The sequence below is a fragment of the Typopeltis vanoorti genome, chromosome 7, assembly GCF_054136105.1.
Source record: "Typopeltis vanoorti isolate ZY-2024b chromosome 7, IOZ_Tvanoo_1.0, whole genome shotgun sequence".
NCBI classification, from domain to species: Eukaryota; Metazoa; Arthropoda; class Arachnida; order Uropygi; family Thelyphonidae; genus Typopeltis; species Typopeltis vanoorti.
The window spans coordinates 74,087,684-74,106,435 of record NC_143555.1 but is presented as its reverse complement, the minus strand read 5'-3'; the positions used below and the strand labels follow the sequence as shown (position 1 = coordinate 74,106,435).

General features: G+C 35.2%; 1 protein-coding gene across 2 annotated transcripts in view; it reads left to right on the top strand.

Annotated features, from left to right (window-relative positions):
• Window positions 1-18,752, top strand: part of Graf (GTPase regulator associated with FAK) — a 573,290-nt gene that overhangs the window by 53,513 nt on the left and 501,025 nt on the right. The window contains exon 2 of one of the 2 annotated variants that reach the window (XM_090395958.1): window positions 10,426-10,603. In XM_090395958.1, coding sequence (XP_090252084.1) covers window positions 10,450-10,603 — 154 coding nt within the window. In that variant the 5' untranslated portion in view covers window positions 10,426-10,449. Of the gene's footprint in view, window positions 1-10,250; window positions 10,604-18,752 lie in introns of those variants that run through there. The other variant, XM_090395957.1, reaches the window with a different exon arrangement.

Here is an 18,752-nt window from a genome sequence, read left to right as displayed (position 1 = left end):
TTTCTCTGCCAATTACATGGCTCTTGAAAAGGAATTATAGCGTAGACGTTTAATAATGAGTATGTTTAAAAAAAATCACGAATGTATGCGATTGTAATACTATTTTGGCAAAATGCCATTTTGCACCTTCGGAAATTTGTATTTATTAACGCAAAAATTTGAAATGTTTGAATTGTTTATCGCCGAGTTTTAAACGTCTTATTTTTTTATTTTTGTCAAAGCACGACCATGTTTCTTAGTGATGTGTGTGTGTGCGCGCGTGCGCGTGCGTGTGTGCTTCGCGAAGAGGCACTTCTTTTCCGGTGCAGTTTGAAAGAAACCACGTTTGTTGATAAGAATATTTGTCCTGGTTGCTGTTATTCTATTATATAGCAAATCAGCAATGATCTTCAAAAGAAAACATAACTGCAAAGATTACGTGAATATCAAAAAACTTGATATCTTCTATGGTACCAGAAAATTCGAAGTACAGAAACTTACCGGAGGCCAAACAATGTATTTGACCCAGTTCTATCCCCCTTCTTTGTACATAAACAGCGCAAAGGTCACCATGCCAATAAACTTTAACATCATACACCTATGCAACATAATATAGAGAACATAAGACATCATGTCTGACGAGTCTAGTTAAATGAAGAACAATATGTTAGTATTGTATTTTTACATAATAGAAGCTAATAGAATGGGAGGAATTGTAACCCATTTTTTGAAATTAATTTTCCATTTTATTCATTTTTGTTTCTCTCTCTCTCTCTCTCTCTCTCTCTCTCTCTCTCTCTCTCTCTCTCCTTATTATTTATTCATTTATTTCTAATAAAATGAGGTTTCTTTATAGTTCATCCGTCAGGAGTGACGCATTTTCGCATATCAGCATTAACTAAATATCTACGGGACCGAGTTATGAAAAGAGTCAAATAACCAAACATTCTTTTAAATAAAAAGTGCATAAAATAAGAAAAACAATACATTGTAATGATTTTAAATTTATAATGATTATATAAGAAGCGCTAAGGTTAATAAATATTTATTGAATAGTATGTCTGAATAACGTGTAAGTGGTGAATAGTCATGTAGATGGAGGATTAAGTATTGGCGACTGTGGGGTGTGTGAAGTGGAGCACCCTCCCACGATGAGTCCTTGGAAGTAATGATAACTGAAATTAATGCATAATTATTGTTTTGTTAATGAAAAAAAATGCACAAGAGAAATACTGCCAGTAATTGGCAAATTCTTAATTAAATTCGGTCGTCCTGTGTGGAAGAATCTATCTAAAGAAAGTTGAAATGATGTTTATATTTGTTCGGACATCATGCATAAACGGCTGAATGGATCTTGATGAAAGATTTTGGAGATAATTTTGGCGATATGAATATGTTTTAGGATATCAGAAACTTCGTCCGAGGTTTCTGATATCCTAATCTTGGCATTATGAGCGCTATACTTCTTCTCAAGAAACCACCAGATAAATGATCAATAATACTAGGCTATGCAGATTTTAAGCACAGGAAATGGTCTACAAATCCATATAGAGTTACAAATCAAAACGAGGTAGCGGGCTCCCTGGTAGAATTTTTGAATTCAGTCAATGATCGCGGGATATCTATTTATAAAATTAACCTTAAAATGGTGTGCCAGTCTTGTTCCTCAGAAATTAAAAGCGCCAATTTTTTTGCAATACCACTCGGCCACAGGTAAAAGCTCTCCATATGAATGTAATAGAAGCGAGGTTGGGTCTGTTTTCATTCTTAGCATCTCCCTAATTCCGACCAGCTGTTTCTTTGAATCAAAATCCGCCCTTTTCCGGTCATTATATTTTTCGTGATTATTATTAACAAGTTGCAAGACTAGATGATCCGAATTACAGGCGCTGATTTGGGATCCTGCTGTTTCTCACATGGGCAACAGCATCTATACAGAGTGACAACTTTATTAGGAACACCCTAATCAAGTGGTCACTCAGAGTATATGTAGCTTGTTCGAAGGTGAGTAGCAGTAAAAAAGATCTTCACATATGTACCTTAGAGGGGTGAAATATTAATGTTGTTTGACTCTTCGTTCAGAAATCCTTTCAGACGAGTAATTGAAAATGTGGAAATTCTTTTGAATCTCAAAGTCTGGACGAAGGTAATATAGGTAATATTGATATATAATCTGTTGGGTGCTGTTGGAATTATAACTGTTGAATATGTTTATATATATATATATATAAAATCAAAATAAAAAATGGAGGGAATCCTTATCCCGCCCACCGTACGAATGTACTATAGCATTATAAATAAACCTTTCGTGGTTGGGAGTCAAAAAAAATTAAATTCAGATGCACATAATTAATGTATTTGCATATACACATCTGTATGATGTGAACAGAATAATATATGAGTTTGATGTGTACAGAATATGTTTGACTGATTCATTAAAAAATTATGTAAATCATGTGAATTAAAATCGTCTGTTATTTAGAATAGTATTCATAATCATACATACGTTTCATTAAAATATTTTTATATTTCATAATTTATTATTATCACGAATGTTTTTAATATAAATTGTTCCGATACATAAGGGAGGTGTAAGACTATGGCTTTGAATTATAAGCCAAGCCAGTCTCTGTGTCTGGAGTTGTGGTCAAAATGTTAGAGAGGTTAGTTAGGACCAAGATTCAGAATTGGGTTGACAACAGAAAAATACTCTTTGGTGGCCAGCATGAGTTTGTTAAAGGAAGATCGTGTTTTAGCGATCTACTTGCTTATTATAATAAAGTGACAAATGCATTGGATAAAGATGTTGCATACATAGTGGTATTAGATTTTGCAAAGGCCTTTGATAAATTTCCACATGACGAGTTGGTAATTAAATTGGAACGGATGAGCCTGAACAGTAGATTAGTTCGCTGAATTGGAGATTGGCTGTTTGATAAGTATCAGCGAGTTGTCTATGGAGGAATGATATCCCAGAAGAGAAACATTACTGGTGGTGTACCCCAAGGATCAGTTTGGGGGTCTATTGCTGTTTTGCTTATGTATTGCTGTATGTAAATGATATTGGGAGAGGTCTGTATGGTGATATGCAGTTTTTTGCAGATGATGCAAAATTGGGGAGAGCTATCAGGAGTAGAGCGGATGCTATGGCTTTTCAAGAAGACCTGAATACACTAGCTGAAATAGGTAAATGAATGGGGATGTCAATTCAGTGTGAAGTATACGATTTTGAAATTTGAGAAGCAGAGATGGGATGTAGGGTACACAATCGGTGGAAATATTTGGAAGAGGTAGAGGAGATGAGAGATCCGAGAGTGGACAAGGACCTAAAATTTCGGGGACATGTTGCTAAAATTGTGAGGACAGCACAGCGGATAATGGGAATGATGCGGAAGGCACTGACTTGCAGAAGTAACGATTATGGTTCCCTTTTTTAAATAACGAAACCCGTGGTGAGATCATAATTAAAAGAAACACACGTATTAACCACAGTGAAAATTATTTAATTGTAAATATTTCATCCTAAGTATCTTAGGACATCATCAGTACAGTAGTTTAAACAATAATAGGAATAACATATAGTTAGGGCGCATGATTACAATAGAATCTCATTAAACGTGCATAACGTGTTACAAAAGTAAAAAAAAACTAATAATAATTATTTCCCATAATTTTTGTATGACAATTTCCCACTTTCTTTATATAAACGTTCATTTTATATAAAGATCTATGTGAAAGTTATGACTTTTCCCAATGGATCCTATGGCTTGGATTTTCAATTCCGTGTTGAGAGAGGCCAGATTTCTGCGGTTTAAAAAGACGAATGTGTTTTGATGTTCCGAGATGCGTGTCTGAACAGACCTACCTGTCTGGCCAAAGTAAGAATATATAAGAAAGTTCTGAAGCCCTACTACACAGACCAAATTTAAACCCCAAACGTTCTTACTATTCCTAAAGTATGGGAAATTGTCATAATAATTGTGTAAAATAATTATTATTAGTTTTTTTTTTTTTTTTTACTTCTCTAACAAGTTACGCACGTTTAATGAGATTCTATTGTAATCATGTGCTCTAACTGTATGTTATTCATATTATTGTTTAAACTACTGTACTGATGATGTCCTAAGATACTTAGGATGAAATATTTACAATTAAATAATTTTTACTGTGGTTAATACGTGTGTTTCTTTTAATTCTGGTTCCCCTTGCATAAGGCTTTGATCAGGCCACATATGGATTACTGTTTACAGATTTGGTCACCTGGTTTTCAAAAAGATGAAGATGTATTGGAAAAGGTTCAGAGAACATTGACTAAGGTGGCTTCTGGTCTCTGGAATGTTGAGTATGAAGACAGATCAAGAAAATGCAATTTGCAGAAATTGGTGTATAGAAGGAGGAGAAGAGATATGATCGAGACATATAAGCTGTTAAGAGGCTATTACCAGATTAATGTCAGGGAGGTTTTGCATAGAATGAGTGAAGATAGGTAGAGAACAAGAGGTCATCCTTGAAGCTATATATGGAGAGTGTGAGCAAGAAGGTGAGGAACTTGCATGGAGAGTGGTGAGTGATTGGAATGCATTGCCGAAGAGTACTGAGCGCGAAGACAGTGAACTTATTTAACGCGCAGTATGATAAACTGTGTGTGTGTGTGTGTGTGTGTCAGTGGCGCACCCAGGGAGGGGGCCAATGGGCCCTTCCCCCCCCCCCCCCAAAAAAAAAAGAAAAGGAAAAATACACTAGAAAAATTTCCAAAAATCTTTTCCTAATTAAAATTCTTTTTTTTTTAAAATTTATATTGTGTCTTCTATTTCTATACTACTTATGAATTAGCGACCACATAAGGTGGGAATATCCTACAGCTCTTGGGAATCCTGGCCGCTGTGAACGCAAGGCGAACGAAGTAGTACTCTTGTAGACCGAGAGCTACTTTATTTGCCCGAGCCGGGCCAGAGGAGATCACGGGTATCATGTATTGGCGATCATGCAGATGCTCAGTCATAGGTCGTATGCAATGTAATGTGCATGGTGCATTCTCAAATCGTCTACTCAACTCTGCCCTCCCCAAGATTAAATCAGGAGTGCTCCCCCCCCCCCCCCCCAAAGATTAAATCAGGAGTGCTGCGCTACTGGTTACTGGTGTGTGTGTGTAACAGTGGGACTTCCCGCGATGAGTCTTTTGAACCCATGGAGGTTTTAATAATAATAATATGATAATAACAACACGATATCTCTGCATAGACTATTTTTATTTTTATTATTTTTTAGCAATAGTTTTTTTAGTATATATATATATATTTTTAGCAATAGTTTTTTAGTATATATATATTGTATGTATATATATTGTATGTATGTATATATATATATATATATTGTATGTATGTATATATTGTATGTATGTATATATATTGTATGAGAGCCTCCGTAGCTCAGTCAGTATAGACGAAGTTTTTTGGTCGGAAAGACCTGGGTTCGACTCCCGTCAGTGACATGAGGAACGTTTATCTGGATCTTTTTCGATGAAAGGTGAGTTAGTATATATATATATATATATATTGTATGTATGTATATATATATTGTATGAGAGCTTCCGTAGCTCAGTCAGTATAGACGAAGCTTTTTGGTCGGAAAGACCTGGGTTCGACTCCTGTCAGTGACATGAGGAACGTTTATCTGGATCTTTTTCGATGAAAGGTGAGTTAGCCGGTCTCCTACAGAGGTGGGGGGAGATCCGCCCCGGGCGGCTATTTGAACCTTTTTGAACTTTTGCAGTTAATTCTAAAATACAGTCTCCAGAACTCAGTTCCACATATTGTAACACCACTGCGAATTTTCCTCACAATTGCTGTAGGTGTTGCTAGCTGTGAGAGGAGGTTTTCTAAATAAAATTTGATTAAGAATTACCTACATTACTAAATAGACCAATGTCATCGACGATTTTGCTAACAGAAAAGCAAGAAAAATAACATTTTAGAATGTTGAAATTAAAGTTTTACTTCAAAAATAAACATAGTGCTTTAATTTATTTTCCTATACGTCGTTTTGACTTTTTGTAATATTTTTAGTGTGTATTGAGAGGGGCGGCAAAACTTAGGATCGCCCCGAGCGGCAACAGCTCTAGCTACGCCAGTGGGTAGGGGTTTTTGTCCCTCCGAAACGGGTTTTTCGTCCCCCAGAACAGGCAAACCGACCCAGTGAATACGTCTCAGCCATATGCCGGTCCCGAGCCCGGATAAAATGGGGGGGGGGGGGGGGGAGAAATGGTGAACTTCTCTCTAAAAATCTCACCTGGAACACTTTGTGGGCAATGCCTACAGAGTTTTTCCCTTCGGAAACGACCGAAGGGAAAAACCACCACCAATATACTGGAGGATGTAGAAAATAATATTACCACCCGGTAGTGCCACTATTGGGGGGGGGGAATGAAGGAAAATCGTTGTGAATTTGACGACGACGCTAAATTGAGAAACAAAGACTGTCTAGATTTGATACTGCAAATGATTTTACGCACAAAATGGTATTCTGTATTATCCGAAGTTCTGCTACATTTCTTAGCGTAAATGCTAAAACTTTATACAATATTAAGTAATTATACAACAATAAAATTAAATGATACGAAAGTAATGTGTATTGGAGATTTTGCATGCATTGATGGAACTTAATATTAATAATTAATCAGTTTTGTTCTACTTGCTTATAACGTTTTCTGCATTATCGTTATATCGTGGATAAACTTGGATAAAAATTGTCTAGAAAAAGAAGATAAACATTACCTAAGTTTATCTGTGAAATAATTTTTGGTATGGTCTTGACTTATGTTTGCATTCTTTATCACGACTGTCAAGCACAGGAAAACTTTTTCTATCCCTTCCTTCATGAGGTGTTGAATTAGTCGATATTTATTACAAATATATAGTTGTTGTTGTTTTTTAATTCTCTCTAAAGACACTTTGAATTTTTGACCTCTAAAATCAGTAAAATAGACCGTAGTGCTAACTTTTCTGTAATGCCTAGTTTAATCACAAACTTTCTATAATTTAGGTGTTATATAGTTGGAATGCAGAAACCTATCTTGAATTAGGAACAAAATAATGCGACAGTTATCAGCTATATTCTTGTCGCCTTTCCTTCTAACACACCAGGAGAATTTAACTCATCTGCCACGATGATGAAAGGAAAAACTGGGAAACATATCGATTTCCAAAAGTTAGTAAAAGAATTCCTTTGCCTTTGAAAATGTAATGAAAAAAAAAAAAAAACTAATATAGATTAAAACCGTATATAGTACACAGGTTCTTAAACTTTTTTTTTTTCGCGACCATTTATCATAACACGAAATTATTAGCGACCCCTGGCAGTAATGGTTAAGTTAGTTTTTTTATACTGTTGTGTCATGTATAATAATTTCAATAGTTTTATAAAGCCTGGTTGCCGAGTAGTTAGCGTATCCACTCTGCACCAAAGAGGCTGCGGTTTCGAATCCCGCCAGGGGCATGGATGTTTGTGATTGTCCTACTAACTCTTTGTGGGAAAGGCATCTGCAACTCCTACCACTTCTAGCAGAAAGAAGGCTTCATTCCCAAAACCAAGTGAAGTACGAGAGTAATCGTACGGCGTCGAATGACGTCACCGAATAATTAACTATAGTTTCATAATAAATGTTTAATTTACTCATGTCTATCAATGTTTGCTGTGACGGCCAGAATCTTTTTCTCGATCCACAGTTCAAGAAGCGGTGCTGTAGTATATTAGTACCATGAATGGGCTAAGGATTTTTTTTATATATATATAACATACATACACACTCTTGCTATATTCTTCTCACATTTTGTCTAACACGCCAGCAGAAATGAATTCTCCTGTTGCTATATATATAATATTCATCAAAGCTTGATTTGCTTCCTCAGTCTTAAGAAAAGGTTGGTTATATTCCACTAATTCGGGCCCTACCCAAGGGCCTATGAGTTGTGGAAATACTTTCTGAAAATGAAAGCTGTGCCGAACAAAGTTTTGCAGCTGCCCAATTTTTAATCCATCTAACTCGAGTGCTTCTAGATGTTTTTTCAATGTTTTAGGGATGGCGCCTAAAGCACCTATTATTATGGGAACAACTTTTGTTTTCTTTTGCCAGATTCGTTCAACTTCAGGGGCTCCCCCCCTGACGCCTACGGCGCCCCCCCCCCCCCCCCCGAGTTCCGGACTGTTGGCCGGTTCTCCTTGAATTCTGATGACTCGAATTTTGAAGACTCGACACCCAGGGTAGCCCCTGAGTTTCAAAACGTTTCAAATAACTTGACAAAAAACGTTACAACAAAAGCTTATCATTTTATATTATAGGGGTATATATATATATATATATATATATATATATATATATATATATATATATATATATATATATATATATATTATTTTTATTTTATTTTATTTTTTTTTTATTTATTTTATTTTTATTTTTTATTTTTATATATATTATATTATTATTATTCGGCGCTTTTCCAAAAAAGTTTTTTTGAACAGAGTGTGAGTAATACGAACAGGAAATGAAAAACAAATGAAAACCGCTTTACAGTATAATGTTACCTACGGATTACTCCTGCTTATACACATTTTTTCAAGTTATATAAATTTTCAAAATAATATAATATAGTAATATAAAGTTAAGAGATTTATTCAAATGAAGATTAAACGAAAATAGTTAAGAGAATTTTACAAGAATGTTTCGCATTATACTCGAGAGTTCACCGATTATTTTGTGTCGCTGACGCCGCCCTAACAGCCCGCTAATATAACAGGCTCGAATGTCAAGAAGAATGAGTTATAAGTAGTAAGCCGACTTTTAGGGCCGGACCACATGCATCCGATCCGGTTAAAATTAGGATACAATTTCAGAATTTATTTGTTCGTTTCCGGGAAGATCTGAAGGGGCCCGCACGGAAGACGACGTACATTAATAATTATATGTACCATTCGTTGTTCGTTTAAATTCTTACCTCATATTTTTTGACATCTTTTAGGCGCCTTTTCTTTTGCGACGCCTGTGTATATTGCACACTTCGCAGACGCCACCAGCCGGGCCTGTATATGTGTGTGTGTGTTTTAGAGCAGCGCTTCCCAAACTGTGGGCCGTAGGTTTTGTTGAGGGGGGACGACGTGAAATAATGAAAACAAATTTAAAATCTTTTAAGACTAAGTAGATTTTTTTTTATCTTAAAAGAAACGTATTTAATATTTATGATTTATTATTTCTTTTTTGTTATTTTTTATATTTTAATGGAAAAAATCACACATTGGTGTGGGTTCACAGATTTTGCTTCCGGCGTATTTCGGCGCTTAATGAATATTGGTAAATATATGCTTATTCATATAAGTTTCATTTCAAAGCAGAAATCTAAGAATTGCAGTTTCAAATATTTCACCTGATATTGGTGTAGCAGTATTGAAACACATCTATCACATTAAATTGTTATTAAACTTCTTTTAAGTTTTTAATTCTTATTTCTTTATTACTAATCGCTCCACTTTTCATGTGCTTGTACTGCAAATGTACAATAACAATATATCTATCTATATAAAATATGAGATAATGTGCCATGTCAAATACGTATGTAAGATGCTAAAAATGTAATATTTACATTTAATTTTTGCAATATTCGCTGTGAATGTTTTGTATTGAATATAAATACAATAAATATTATAATAATACATGTCTATATTACGATTGTTTATCGAGGGGGACCGTGAAATATTTTAATTTTTCCAAAGGGGGCCCTGACATTCAGAAGTTTGGGAAGCACTGTTTTAGAGTATGCATATAATGTATATATGCACAGTGGATGAACTAACCACTCGGTTAACCAGGCCTGCAATATATGACATTGCATTTCACTGAAAAGATTCTCCCTTCACAGTCCTTTCCTGATTAGAGCTCGTGAATTTTCCAGTTTTTCGAAAGTGTTGATGTAATTTTTACAACAAATATATTTTTCATTCAGTAACTGATAATGATTTTATGCATAACTTTTATGCATCGCTCACTTAATCACAAAGTTTCACGAATTTAACGTAGTTGGAATGACAGAAACTTGCTTACATTTGATAACTTTAATTCATGATCTTTATTCGTAGGGAATATCTAATCGGAACCGGAAGTCTGTTACACGTTTGTAGTACATGTAATCGCGTTGCGCGCAAACGCGACTTCTGAGCGCCTTGAAGCGGCGTTTAAAAGAAACATCATCTGTAGTGTGGTTATTGACACGCCTCAATTTCAGACCTTCGTTTGTGTGTTGTGTTACGTTTATTAGTTTAAGAGTTGCATTTTTTTAAATGTGATATTTACTATCAGTTTCTCCAGAAGGATTTTAATGTACATATAGGTATATCATTTGCAATATGTTATATATTTTTTGTACCTATAGCACAGTTTGTTGTTTTTTCAACCAGTTGAAATTCTGCTGACGTTTGAAGATGGGACTTCTGCCTCTGGAATACACAGACTGTCTTACGGATAGTCCTTACTTTAGGAATAATCTTCATGCTCATGAAAAAGAGTTAGATAGAATAAGCCAAGCCATTAAAGGTCTTATTAAAGATGTCAAAGATGTTTTATCCGCAGCTAGAAGTAAGATATATATTTTAAGCTTTTATTAAAATTCATCAATACATTTTGTGGACATCACAAAAATTTGTTCAGGAACATCAATTTGACATAAGTTCTTGTCATCGACTTAAGAATTTTTCTCGTTTTGTATATATATTAAGTTAGCTTATCCAAAATACTATATATGCTTTATACACTTAAAAAATGACAAGTAAAAATCTTTTTACAAAGCGTCTCGTATATCATTACTGAGAGAGAGAGAGAGATGTACTTTGGACCGCCAAATTTATTCTGCATTATGTGATCACGCAGTTATTTAGTAATCTGTCTATATATTTGCATTTATATTCGGAAGAGGACCAGATGAACATGCAATAATGGAACAGTTAATGAAGTTAGATGAGATGATAAAGAGGAATTGTATTCCTCTTTATCATCTCATCGTTCAGCAGTAATAGGTACTAAAATTATCAGGGAGCTGGATAAATTATATTCGTGAAAGCTAAAACTTGTAATAATCACAAATTGAATAATTTTTGAATTCTTGCTTCTACAAATTATTATACTGGCGCCTCCATGGACTGAAGTAATCATAGTAGGAGATCCATCTGACATGTAAGATCTGCCTTATTACATCATAATCACCAACTTAAAATTATCTGAAGTAATTTGCAATTTCCAAATAACTAACAACTTTAAGGGATGACCTATATTAGCCAAATGCATAATGCTTTCCTCCTTACAAAATGCGTTCTCCACTCTCTCTCTCTCTCTCTCTCTCTCTCTCTGGTAACCTGCTCCATTTGTCATAACTATCCAGTTCACACTCTTCTGATGACTGAACCTTTATTTAATTTCTGTGAAGACCTCTAGTTCTTTTACTTCATGCTATACATTAAAAAATTTCCCCTATATCTGTCCTATAGCTCCTCCTCTTCCACTAAGTTATTTGTTGCCATGGTAATAATGTGGTTTCACTTCTACACATTAATATGTTAAATATAAAGATATGTTCAGATATATGCTAATGTAAATCACACAAGTCATTTTCATGTTGACATATATATATATATATATATATATAGATGAGAGGTTACAGTACCAATAGCAACTGATACTATATATGGGCATCGATTTACATGTTATGTCTTTAAAACACATTTGCCTTTTAAATAAGCTTTGCCTGTTTTTTTTTTTTTTTTTTATAGAAATATTTCAGTGCTTTAAGCACATTACATTTTTGTAAATCAAACTGCATTGCAACAGTAAATTTTCATCAAGAAGGTATTTTTACAGTTACCTGTCAGCTGCATTTATTCAAATGAATCAAGTTGCAGAGCATTACAGTGCCACAATGTGCAGTGGAATATAAATGAAATATATGTTTGGAAGGTAATAATATATATAATTTCGTTTCAACTGCATTTTATTAAAAAAAAAACAAGGGCAGGTATGAGAAGAATACAAGAAATACACCTTTTTTAGAATTTAAGAATTGTTGAAACTTATCAGTTATACAGTTAATGTTTATATGGAAGCTCATACATTTAAGTTGTGTATGTATTTTGACATGCATTTAGATATTATGACAGCAAATCAGAAACCACCACAAAAAAATATTTAAATAAATAAATAAAATTTATTTATTTGAAAATCTAGATGATTCTTTAATGAAGTAGATGCATTCCTGAAATCCTAGCCTTATGAATAATTTGTTTTTGCTGGAGGAGTGATATTATAACATCCATTTTAGTGAGATAGGTATTGGCTCAAACTCCTAGACATCCAAAAATATCTAAATGCTTATTACTCATGAACTATAGACATTATTCATACAATAGAAATTTGAGTTAGATTAATACCAAAAAGAGAAATCTGTCTTGTTCAGAGTTTGGCCGTTTGTCAAATGTGAGACCTGGAAAGGTTTCACGTTTCTCAATACAAAAGTATTGAGTTTCACTAGTATTGAAATTAACAAGTTTCTAGCTGTAAAAATCAGTGAAAAAAAAAAGTTAATAGAAATCAATAAACACAGCAGTCTTTCATTGATGTCCAATGTCACCATTCTTATTTAATATATGTATAGATAAACTGGATTGTGGAACTATACTTCATATTCTTTTGTTTGCAGATGACTAAATAATCATAAGTTAAGAAGAGCTGCAAAGATAGAATATTCCTTAAACATTCTAAAAATTTGGAATGCAAATATCAATAGGCAAAACAAAACATTATGGCTTTTGAAGGATCATTTCCAGTCATAAGTAAAATCCTAATTTCAAATATTAAGATTTTTGAAAAAATCCTAATATTTGGATAATTTCAAAAATTTTAGGATAATTTCGAAAATCCTAAACACTTTTGAACTTCGTTAGGTTTGAAAATATGATCATTCCTGTTATTGTTGATCAGTAATATTTTCAATCCTAACTAAGTTCAAAAGTATACAAGAATAGGAGTTTATAAAGTTTTGGCACCTGTGTGGAGGTGAATTATGGACTAAAAACTGCAGAATTAAAAACAAACTGGAGAAATGAAATTCCTATTAAGAATAGCAGCTATACTCTCTAAGACAAAAAAAATAAGCACAGATATATGTAAAAAACTGAAAATAGATTTAGTATTGGACAATATATGAATACTAACAGAAGTGGATTGAACATTGAAATCAATGCCTGAAAAGATGAAGATGCTAATGAAATTAATAAGATTATCAGAAATGTGTTGAAGAATTGTTTGGAGATCACAATTTAGAAATTTGATATCCTGAAATATTTTACTCATTTATGTAATGCAAGGCTAGTCAAATAAGAAAGGGTAGTGTAGTGATTTGCAGTGAATTGAAGTAAGTTGTTGCTGTATAGAAAGAAGAGAGTAGGTAAAAGAACAAAGCAGTGGGGAATGTGAGCATTAGTTCCAAAGTTTGAGGACAAAGATCCATTATATATGTGTCTAAACAGAAAGTTGGTAAACCAGTTTCAGAAGCCAGACCATACGATAGGACTTACTTAATAGACCTTTGCACCAAAAACTTGTCGAATTCTGTGGATATGATAAGAGCCACTACTCGAGATTTCCCAAACTTTTCTTTAACATTTGTCCAAGAGGTGATTGTTTATTAGTTGAGAGGTTTCAAGGTTGAATAGAACTTGTTAATAGTTCAGAATGAAATGAGTGATATTGGATAACAAAAGTTTCACCGTCCTTCTTGGGAGTGGATTTAATATGGGATAATTTCCATGCCTCAAGATATGTAGTAGTGACATAGGCAAAAATTAAAAGAACAGGAGTTAACTCTGGCGCATATATTTCCATTACAACTGAAGAAATGCCATAAGGACCAGGAGACTTGTTTAATTGGACAAGACCTTCTGTCTTTCTGCTGAAAAATCAAAGGGGACATGGAGTTGTGTTTGGAATGGAGGACATTTACTAATATCTATGCCAGATGACTGACTTTTTCTGTTGGTAACGATGTAATAGCATTGTCCAAGGCAAAGAGAGGCAAAAAGAACAGTTCGACAAAAGTTATAACTAGTTGGTAAGAGATCAGAAATGATTTCTTACCAACTGCTATTTGATATTAGCGTTTCCCTTTTAACCCTTTCAAAATAAATGTTCGATGTGTTGATAGTTTGCTTCCAACTGTTTTGGACTCTGGTTTAAGCAGAAAAGATGAGAGATTTTAATGAAAGTGAATTGTAATATGCTTTATTCGTCTCTTGTATATATAGCTATCCTGGTTGGCTGAGTGGTTAGAGTATCCGATTTACAGCCAAGAGGTTGCAGTTTCGAATCCTGCCAAGAACATGGATGTTCGTGATTGTCCTACTAACCAGTTACCATATGTACTGCTGTGACCTGTGTCCTGGCACAACATGACCTTTGATGTCTTTGCACTATAAAAATCAGATAAAAAAATCTCTTCTGTAGTCGTTGACATTTTGGGAGAATCAAGTGTTAAATAAGTGATTTAAAGTGGAACTGAAAAGAAGTGTTTCATAACAATAAGTGATCTGTTATGCAAATATTTACATTAGAAAACTTGAAAGCAATCCAGAAAATGAATTAAAGAAATCATGAAGATTATCCCACTTGGCATTATATTATGCAAGACAACATGTTGATGAGAGATGTGAATGTTGTTCAGTGAACAAAGAAATCAGTATGAGATTATAGCATACATTTGTGGTTTACTTGGTAAGTTCACTAGTAAGGAAGAGCTCTATTTCAGTATGGTCAATGTTATCTGGTATTCTCATATTCATACAAATAATTTGAGTAAGATTGTCGAAAAAAGAAGAAAAGCAGTTGGTAAAGGAAAACCAGTTGGAGTTATGAATGTTAAAATCTCCATGATGATGAGGCTGAATGAACTCTTTCTACTTCTGTCTGTCCCTGGAGAGTCTGAATAAGTCTGTCCAGTTTGGTGTTGCTTGTTGCGATTTGGTTTTCAGGCCTCTTTTATTCTGTCTGTCCATCTGAATCAAGAGTTGATTGCAGCTGTACAGGGGTATTTTGCAGATCTTACTGAGAACCGCTACAGGGATGGGATAATGGCACTGGAGCATCACTGGAATAAATGTATTAGTCTTAAGAGAGATTATCTTGAAAAATAAAAATAAATTTTGAAATTAGAAATTCATTTTTTTCATTGTTAGGCCAAGAACTTTTCAGACTATTCTCGTATTTTAGCAAGGTTACCTTGCTATTATGAAAATTATACTGGAGAAAATTAACATATAAAGGAAATCAAAAATGTTCAGAATGGTTGGTAGCATCAGAAGAGTGATAGACATTGAACAACCTACGTATAAAAGTCAACTAAGTTATAAGACTATATTTACACAGAAAACAGATTACCTTTAATCGTCATCATTTACATGGTCTTTTTCGAAGTAACTACCGTGAGGCGCGATGCATTTGTCCCAACGTTGCGTCCACTTCTTAAACACATGTGAAAGTCTGTTTTTTGAGAGTTCTTTCAAAACCGCCTCCACAGCTTTTACACATGCTTTGTTGCTTTTGAAATGGCGGCCTCTTAGTGGGTTCTTCAGCTGAGGAAACAGCCAGAAATCGCACAGTGCGAGATCAGGACTGTATGGAAGGTGTGGTAGGATATCTATGTTGTTCTTCTTCTGTAAAACGTCCACTACACAACCAGCAATATGTGGCCTTGCATTATCGCGGTGAAATAAGAAGCCATTCTTCAGCAATGGATGCTTCCTTTTGAAGTGCTGTACCATTGTCTGTAAAACATCCGCATAGTATGAGCCATTTACAGTATTCCCGGGTTCTACAGCGTGTTGGTAAACAATGCCTTCGTAGTCAAAATACATTATGGTCATTACTTTACCAGCTGATTTTACAGTTTTTGCTTTCTTGGGGGTAGGTGAAGACAGATGCTTCCATTCACTGCTTTGTTGTTTCATTGTAGGGTCATAGTGATGCAATCAAGCTTCATCTGCTGTAATGATGTGTTTTAAGAAGTTGTCGCCTTCTTGTTCCAGTCTTTCTTTCCATTCTGTGCACACATCCACTCGATGCTGCATTTGCTCCAGTGTCAAGAGTTTGGGAATCCACTGGGCGCAAACACGTTTCAGTCCCAAATGTTTAACCATGATTGAGTGAACACTTCCCACAGAAATATTCAGGACAACATGCAGCTGGAGTACTGTAATTCTGCGATCCTCCTTGATGATAATCGCTGCTGTGATGGATGTTGAAGGTCTTCCATCATGTTCAAGATCTTCCACATTTTGCCTTCCTTCCTTAAAAGTTTTATGCCAGCGAAAAACACTTGCATTCGACATCCTTGCCTTCATCCTGGAATGCCTCGCGTATCATGTTAAAAGTGTCCGATGCTGATTTTTGCAAACACACACAAAATTTAATTGCATAACGCTGTTCCAAGGACGCTTCCATTTCGACAACTGGTCGCGACTTGTAGGCGCACTGAAACAAGCTTGCGTTTAGTCACGTGACACTCTGGCACTGGCACTTCAGCCCGTATACACTATCTATCAACCTCTTTTGTTAATACAGACAGCAACATTTCTTTATTCCACAGAAATTAATATTGTGATGAGTGGTTTTGCGACAGTAAAATTAGTCTTATTACTTATTGAACAGTCCTCGTAGAATGGAGTAGAGAGATTTTTAGCCAAAGAGGAAGAGAGCCTAAGTTGAAACTTTGTCATGGTATATCAGATGAACATATGCACATATTCAATCTTTGACAGAAAGCAAGAGTCAAATACTACTCACCTCAGGAAAGCTGAGGTGAGTAATTCTTGAAGCTGAAATGTTTGTTAGGAAAAGTGTGTGTGATTTTTGCATAGGTAGAAAGGAACATCATTGAGGATATTTTTTATGATGACCCCACACGTGAAAGGTCACAGGACGTATAGCAAGACCACACATGGCACTACAGTGCCATGTGTGGTCTTGTAGTGGTCTTAATGTCTTCTTAATGTGGTCTTAATCACTTACCCACACATGGGACTGTAGTGCCATGTGTGGGTAAGTGATTAAGGAGAAGGAGGATGCCTATCGATATGTTTCTTAAAGAGTTGAAGGTTGTACTCAGTAGGAAAAACGGTAGGAGAGATTGTTCCAAAGAACTGGGGTGGATGGAATGAAGGAAGATAAGTTTGTTTGGAGTTGGGCATTGATTGCTCTATTTCTTACATGGTTAGAAAAAAGTGGAGGAATGGTAGGGGCCAAATCTGAGTAGCACTGCCCATGAAAGTACTGAAAAGGCACAGTACAGATACAGAGTTCCTATGGGAAAGAAACTGAAGGAAGTCTCTGAGGAAAGGATCATCTATTAAGCAGATTACCTTTTGCTGTATATCAAGAATCCTTAGGGAGGTTTTCGATGTACCATCCCAAACATGGGAACAATATTCTGTGGTTGGCTGGATCTGAGACTTATAAAGTGTTAACAGTTGAGGAAGAGAAGTAATGTTTTGAACGGAAATGAACACCACCAAGCTTTTTTAGAGGTCGAGGAGGCTATGTATTTAATATATTTGTGCCAGGATAAACTGTAAGTGACAGTCAGGGTAAGAAGAGAAAGCTGATCTTGACAGGAAATTGGAATGTTTTCAAAAGTAACAGTGAGTGTAGTAGTATCTTTCTTGCAGGTAATGAGTCGGGCGTGAGTTTTTATAGTATTGAAATTTACTAAGCTGTCTTCTATCATTTGAGTACTACAGAATTTCTCTTTTTGCTAGCTTATCTGGAAGCTTCTTAAAGCCTTACCATTAGGTTTGGAACAGTATCTAACAACTGGCTGGTCTATAGAATAAAGCTGTACTCGTGCTCTCCATAATGTTTGACATAATTCTGCGAACATCAGTTCATATTGTATGATAGAAGGAATAGGATAAATAAAGTGGCCGTTTTGCGATTTTGCCCTGGAATGTAAATTTAAAGTGGCATTTAAATAGAATCATACTCCAGGCAATGAACTCATTTCCTACCTCTAATGCTTACTACCATAGTGTAGCTGTTTCTTTGGGGGATCTGGATGCCACATCTTAACACCTACCTAATGTTAGTTCATTCTTAGATAGTTTTCTAGACTCTAGTCTAATAATTGTTGTTTGAGATGTATATTTAGAGGTATTATATACGAGTTACTATAATGGGTAGGGATGTGCAATATACAGTTTTTCTGTCAAGTCAACTCTGCATTCCTCTGGTGTGGCCTATTTCCAAAAAAAGGGCTCTAGCGAAACCAGCAATTATTCACACTATAAAGGGATACCTTCCTAGTTGGAGAAAATTACCAACTAGATATTAGTTGGTAGATGTTCTTCATCATCTGGTGAAATAAAATACCACTGCTCAGCTTATTGGAATTTGAAGTGATAAATGCTATGTTTGGTCTCCAGAGCAGGAATTCCAGTTTATTTCCCCTCTCACCCCCTTCTTCTCCATGTGGTGTAAGTGATACCCTTCAAGGCAATGACAAACATACTTAGAGACCCATAACCTCCTCCATTTTCAGAGTACATCAGTTGAAACGGTGGTGCTACAGTCTAGTCACCAGTTAGTGCATGGGCCTCAACCTGTCAGTGGCAAAGTCAGTAAACTTCCTGATCAACTGGTGCATAATCCCACATACTCTGCCAGGTTGTGCCTGGAGAAGGAGTTTGAGAAG